The sequence below is a fragment of the Clytia hemisphaerica genome, unplaced genomic scaffold (genome assembly GCF_902728285.1).
Source record: "Clytia hemisphaerica strain Z4C2 unplaced genomic scaffold, Clytia hemisphaerica genome assembly, whole genome shotgun sequence".
Classification (NCBI taxonomy): domain Eukaryota; kingdom Metazoa; phylum Cnidaria; class Hydrozoa; order Leptothecata; family Clytiidae; genus Clytia; species Clytia hemisphaerica.
The window spans coordinates 411,373-418,197 of record NW_027103430.1 but is presented as its reverse complement, the minus strand read 5'-3'; the positions used below and the strand labels follow the sequence as shown (position 1 = coordinate 418,197).

Sequence of the window (6,825 nt, the reverse complement as noted above, 5' to 3'; positions counted from 1 at the left end):
AACGATGGCAGAAGGCAAAGTTGTCGATTGCATCTATTTTGATTTTGCAAAAGCGTTTGACACCTTCCCTCACAGGAGGTTAAAGAAAAAACTGGAATGTTACGGGGTAGGTGGAAGTCTACTAAACTGGATAACATCGTTTTTGTCAGATCGCAAGCAGCTGGTCAAAGTCAACTCGCATCAACAAATCAACAAACCCTGTCGTAAGTGGGATCCTCAAGGAAGTGTACTTGGACCTCTGCTATTTGTCATTTACATCAATGATTTGCCAGACAAAGTAGTTTCTGATGCATTCTCTTGCTGATGACACGAAAATAGTGAAGACTATAGATTCGGTAGAAGACTCTATCGTTGTACAAAGAGATATCGATGAAATGGAAAAGTGGTCACAGGATTGGTTACTCACGTTCCATCCTGATAAATGTCATGTCTTAACAATAGGTAAATTCGCCAACATCAAGCATGCACACAGATACCAGCTTGGAGGTAATGAACTTGAACATGTTTTTGAAGAAAAAGACCTCGGCATCTTGATCGATTCGGAACTAACTTTCGAGGAGCATATATCCAAAAGGTTAACAAAGCAAATTCAATCCTTGGAGTTATCAAAAGAAGTTTTAACGACTTGAGTCCTTCGGCACTTTGTACTCTGTACACCACCTTTGTCAGACCTCACTTGGAATATGCACAATCAGTATGGCAGCCAAAATTACGTCGTAGTATAAACTTGATTGAAGGTGTTCAAAGACGGGCGACAAGACTGATTCCTCAATATCGTAATCTCCACTACGAAGAACGTTAAAAAGACTCAAGCTTCCATCTCTTGAGTTCAGAAGGCTTTTCAGTGATATGGTGCAAATATATAAGCATATTCATTTTTACGACCCACAGACAACTCGGAACAAGTTTGTTAAAAAAACCCGTCCAAACAGATTCCATGATCATGAATTTTTTCCAAACTTTGCTGATGATGTGGTTTTCGTGGGGCTCAGACGAAATCTTTCTACTATAGATCGACCAACATGGAATGCACTATCGCGATTTGTCATCGAGTCGACCTCAATCAAATTGTTTAAAGAAAGCCTAAACAAAGCGTGGGAAAAACACCAACTAAGATACTTGACATATTAATATTGTAATTAGAAATCGGTTCGTAGAGGTCCACCTCGGGCCTGTGAGCTTGTATACATCATAATAATAATAATAATAATAATAATAATAATCACCTACCTAGAAAAATGGCAAAACTTGTGGAACCCCTGGAAGATGGATGGATTCTTTTTCTCTTGAAAATTTCAGAATAAATTGAGAAATTTTCCTGTTTTCTTCGGACCCTTAGATACATAAACCAGCAAATCATTTTACCCTTGGAAAAAGAAATATAGGTATCAAACCCCTTGGTAAAAAATTAGCTTAAATCAAACTCCTTGGAAAAATGCAAATTTTTGTTAATGACAAGCCTGCTAACGGTGAACAGAGAAAGAGGCAGACAGACTTTATATTATCCGATTTTAGCTCAGCACGTGGTGAACTGGAATTAATTTGGTACCGAAGACGCAAGGACGCAGCGGTAGTTTTAAGTCAAAAGATATTTGAATTATGATATAATACATGAAAACACACGCAAAAAGAATTATAAAAGAAATTCGAAATATCACAAATATTGTGCCGAAGCACTAAAGAATTTACGACAGACAGAATAGATGTACAATCAAAGTCATACTATTTGAGAAAAAGGGAAATTCCCACGAAATCTTACAACCACAATCGATTTGGAAGCGCTCTAAATTAGGTTGGACGGGTAGACTTTTAATGCTAGAGTTAATACTTAGAACCTTAGGATCTGAGGAACTAAAAGTCCAAGAATGGTCCAATAGAGCTTAGGATATAGCCTGGTAGTCTGCGAACCCCTGTAAACCCCTCGCAAATTGAAATATTCGAATAGACTTATCAATTTTCCCAAAAGCGACTTTCTCTCGCCCGAACTTTAATCTGTTTGAAAACTGTTTGAAAACTGTTTGAAAACGAGGAATTAACCAAAATTCTCAATATATTTTGACTGAGATTGTAGCTATCATATAGCACAGGTCACTCTAAAATAATATCACAATATTCAAAATGAAAGAACAAAATTTCAGTTCGAATCAAGAGAAGTAGTGTTTTCGTCAACAGTTTGCTCTTCATTTTCGTTCGTTTCTGTATTTTCCTCTTCTTTCTCGCTTTTAATCTGCATCATATCTTCGTCTCTCTCGTTGACGCTTCTCTCATCACACTCCTCCACTGAGCCATTTACTGTCTCACTGCGCTCCTCCTCAACGTTTTCCACAGTTACACTGTTCTCCGTAGCAACGCCCAAATTCGTGTGTTCTCCTTTCTCTTTCTCATTACAACTCGCCGTTTGTTGGAAGACATAATTGTGTATCTCGTCAACACTTTTCTCCAATCTCGTCATCAAAGCGTCACAGGTTTCGTATTTATCCCGAGACACTTCTTCATCCAACTGGTCACGCCACGCGCCCTCTTCGTACCGCCCGACGAAACGTTTTAAACGCGTGATCATGTATTCGACGAGTTGGATATCACCTGCTTGCTTGACGTACTCTTCCTCATAATCATCGTCGATCGCTTCACAAATGATGGCGATACAAACGTTAAAAACAACGTTCAGCATGAACATTGAAAAGGCCACATAATACAGCGGCCCGAACAACGGCCGCGCTTCTTGCATTAGTTCGAAATCTACGGCACCGAGCAAATGGAGAAATTGCGAAACACACGTGCGCCCCAGCGAATTGTATTCGTATACCTGTGTCCCCAACCCGAGGTGGGCGCAGTAAGCGAAAAGCAAGAAGAAACCGAGAAAGGGGACCATGAACATCAACAACGGATGAACGAACGTCTTCATGATGAGGCCTATACTGAAGAAGGTTTTGGCGAATTGGAAAAGTCGAAGAAATTTGATGTTGAGTAAGAAAGCCACCAATCCGATGACGGCTTGCAAAACTTCGTCAGCAGTGGCCGCGTATTGGAAACTCACGAAATCTTTTGGATTCTCTTTGAACATTTTGATGTTTCTGGCTGTAGTCAACCAGCGAACCAAAAGTAAGCAAAACATGGCACAATATAAGGGTATCAGTAGAATTTCAATGATGTTGAAGAAACTATGGAAATATAGCCATTTTTGTTTCAGGAGTTTACGGATCTCCTTCACAGTGTAATAAATAACGAAGCCGACAAAAATAAGCTCGGCAACTCGACTCATTGCGTTCACATTGACAGAGTAGCGATATCCGTTGAAAATTTTGAAATCAGCCCATGGCAAGGATCCACCTAAAGGATAAAAAACAAGATTTATCATTTGCCATAGAGTTTAGCAAAAGGTCTCAAAGAAGATAGCAACGAGGAATGGCAGAGACTTGGAAGATTTGAATCGACGAATTCACGAAAGAGAAAAATTTTCTCACAGGTAAGTACGGAGGCAATGAAATTTAAAAGTAAAAAAACTCAAGAAATCAAAAAATATCAAAGGGGCTCACCTGTGGGAGTCATTTCTGTGAAAAGGAAAGCAGTTGCGAATAAATTGACGTTCGGGTTGTAGACAGTGAACTCGATAAAGATGGCGCGTGTCTGCTCATCGAACCAATTATGTGAATGAAGATCAGCAATCACTGTCCACGCTGTTTCTTCGTTGTATCCAAGATTGGCATGGTAACCACTTCCTGCATACGTCAGCATTCTTCCCACAAAAGGAAAACCCCTGAGTTCAGATTGCGTTCGGTGCTCCCAGCGATCAAAACAGGAGATAACAGCACCGCCAGGCAAGAGAGCCTTAGGGCTGACGTAATACACCCTTTTACCACCGGGCGACCTTTTCTTCGCTAATCTTCGAGCTTTTGAACTCTTTTTGCCGGCACCGGTTACCATATTCTTGTAAACCCCATTCGATGTTGAGCGACGTGCTCGACGTTTCGGTTCCATCACGAAAGTCAAGTCACGACGCTTTCGACTGACAGTGTTGTTTTGTTGGTTGTCCATAGCAACCCATCCTGTTCGGTAATCTTTAGTATCTTCACTGGAGTAAGAGTAATCTCCTTCACAGTGATGGATGTAAGCACGAAACTCGTTCGGTACTTTACACGAATCTAAAAGAAAGGGGAAGTGAATTAAAGTGCAAGATTTATGTTGGAAAACTGCCCTTGCTAAAGCAGTGGCCGGCCGGTTGTGAGTAAATAATAAGGCGGAATTTCTCGTAAGGGAGGAAAACTTCGAAGGAAAGAGATGGAGAAAATCTAATTTGAAAAATCATAATGGCCTGTTTGCGAAGCGAGTAGAATTTCCTATTCAAAGTGAAAAACTCTTACTTTACTTGACGCAAAATGAGAAAACCCTTATTTTACTTGACGCAAAATGAGGAAGCCCTTATTTTACTTGACGCAAAATAAAAAAGCCCTTACTTTTCTTGACGCGAAGTGAGAAAGCCCTTACTCTTCTTGACGCGAAAAGAAAAAGCCCTTACTTTTCTCGACGCGAAGTGAAAAAACCCTTACTTTTCTTGACGCGAAATGAAAAAGCCCTTACTTTTCTTGACGCGAAGTGAGAAAGCCCTTACTCTTCTTGACGCGAAGTGAAAAAACCCTTACTTTTCTTGACGCGAAATGAAAAAGCCCTTACTTTTCTTGACGCGAAGTGAGAAAGCCCTTACTCTTCTTGACGCGAAAAGAAAAAGCTCTTATCTTACTTTTCGCGACGCGAAGTGAAAAAACCCTTACTTTTCTTGACGCGAAATGAAAAAGCCCTTACTTTTCTTGACGCGAAGTTGGCGAATCCTCGGGATACTGATTAAGAAGTTCTCGTGATTTTCAATAAACCCTGGAATGTTGGGTTCTTCATCATTGTACCAGGGACCACCGAAGATACTGGGAACGAGGGTATCTTGCAACCACGTGTACACCAAACCAGGGTTGCTGATCTAAAGAAGTGCAATCAAAAAACAAACTTTAGGAGAGCTGAAAAACAGAATCAGAAGTACACTGGATACCTTAAGGGAACTTGTTTTGGCGGGCAGCAAATATCCTAAAAATTTTAATTTTGGCGGGAACTTATTTTGGCGAATAGTGAATTTTTTTAATTTTGGCGGGAACTAATTTTGGCGAATGACAGCGTAAATCTGTTCTATTTTGCCTTATTTTGAGCAATTTTGACGAATTTCAGGTGTTATTTAGGCAAGGAAACAAAAAATTTAATTTTGGCGGGAACTTATTTTGACGAGTAAGCAAAATATTTAATTTTGGTGGGAACTAATTTTGGCGAATTTCGTCTAAATTCGCTAAATCCGCCAAAATTAGTTCCCGCCAAAATAAGTTCCCTTAAGGTATTAATAGATATATAAGAACCAAAACGCAAACTTGGCGTCCTTATAAGTAAAGCAGCCACATCAGTTTTCAGACTGGACTTTTGACTTGAAGCTATTCAAGAGTTTAAATCAAGATAAAAATTGAAAAATGTTTCCTAAGGCTTGCATGTTAACAAAAAGATAAAATGCTCTCATTCTTAAATTTCGTAGATTACTTTACGGCAAATTGTTCTCCTTTTTTAAAAGTATTGGTACTACCCTATCAAACCTCTTAATTTTCATCGAAGAAACCCCCTAAGAGAGTTCAATTTTGCTAAAAGCCTCCCTTGGTTTCAAATAATGTGACATTCTTACCGCATCGAAGTGAATACCACCGGTGTATCGAGACCGTTCAAACATATTGACCAAATCACGTCGGTATATAAACATGTGCTTGTCTTTCTCTGAGTACGACAGATTTGCGACAATCAACAGAAAAAAAAGATAGATGAGGATGTCTTTGAGCACAACATTCGACATCTTCTCTCTCAACTTCATCTTACGTGCGCGCGCCATCTCGCTGTCCGTTGGCCTAACGAGAAAAAAACATGGTTTGATGTCTCGCTCATCCAATTTCAAGTTGGGGTAATTCTCATTCTTATTCCCAATAAAAGAGTAAATTGGAAGCAGTAGAAAAAACATTGAATAAAGTAAAAAAACCCTACCACCCTATACCGTGGGGTACGTTCTTTTCCCTCAGCTCACAAGCATTCCTTTAAATGACCGACTTCACACATATATGAAGCTGTTTAAAGCAAAAGCAATGCAAAATGATTCAGAATTTTCATAAACTGCAATGTTTTGCAAGCTCAGCATCCTTTTTCTAGCGATCCAGACTTCAATTTATACATTGTCAATCTGTCCAGATCTGTCTTTAAATGTCCCAGAAGGCTTGAAATGTCCCAGAAGGCTTGAAATGTCCCAGAAGGCTTGAAATATCCCAGAAGGCTTGAAATGTCCCAGAAGGCTTGAAATGTCCCAGAAGGCTTGAAATGTCCCAGAAGGCTTGAAATGTCCCAGAAGGCTTGAATTCCCCGTAAGCGTTCGAGAACCCAACATGAAGAAAAGATGTTGAAACTTACATGATAACGGGTACTTCATTAGCAGTGATAATTCCATCGTCGTCCTCTCTCGCTTCAAGAATTAATTTCTCATCCAAAGTTTCTGTCTGAGGTGTCGAATGCTGAAAGATAAAGAAAGGCCATTTGGCTGTAAATAGTCAAAGTTAAATTCGTCTCTAATACTAACCTAGCAGCTTTCTCCAATCAGTTATGTAATACTCGAAAGACACCGATAAAATAAATACTTTCTTGCTTATTAGATCACCATTACTCTTACGTTCCAAATAAACGTGGGGGGGGGCGGGGTTCGAATAAACGGGGAAGGGTTGGAAAATTTTCGAGATTCTAATAAACGAGGGGGGGGGCTAATTG

General features: G+C 39.7%; 1 protein-coding gene across 1 annotated transcript in view; it reads right to left on the bottom strand.

Annotated features, from left to right (window-relative positions):
- Positions 1–2,006: 2,006 nt before the first annotated feature.
- LOC136798020 (polycystin family receptor for egg jelly-like) overlaps positions 2,007–6,825 on the bottom strand; it is a 31,121-nt gene continuing 26,302 nt past the window's right edge. The window contains exons 32-36 of the mRNA XM_067054611.1: positions 6,475–6,575; positions 5,708–5,924; positions 4,801–4,969; positions 3,537–4,142; positions 2,007–3,330 (exon numbers count right to left, since the gene is read on the bottom strand). Coding sequence (XP_066910712.1) covers positions 2,135–3,330; positions 3,537–4,142; positions 4,801–4,969; positions 5,708–5,924; positions 6,475–6,575 — 2,289 coding nt within the window. The 3' untranslated portion in view covers positions 2,007–2,134. The remainder of the gene's footprint in view (positions 3,331–3,536; positions 4,143–4,800; positions 4,970–5,707; positions 5,925–6,474; positions 6,576–6,825) is intronic.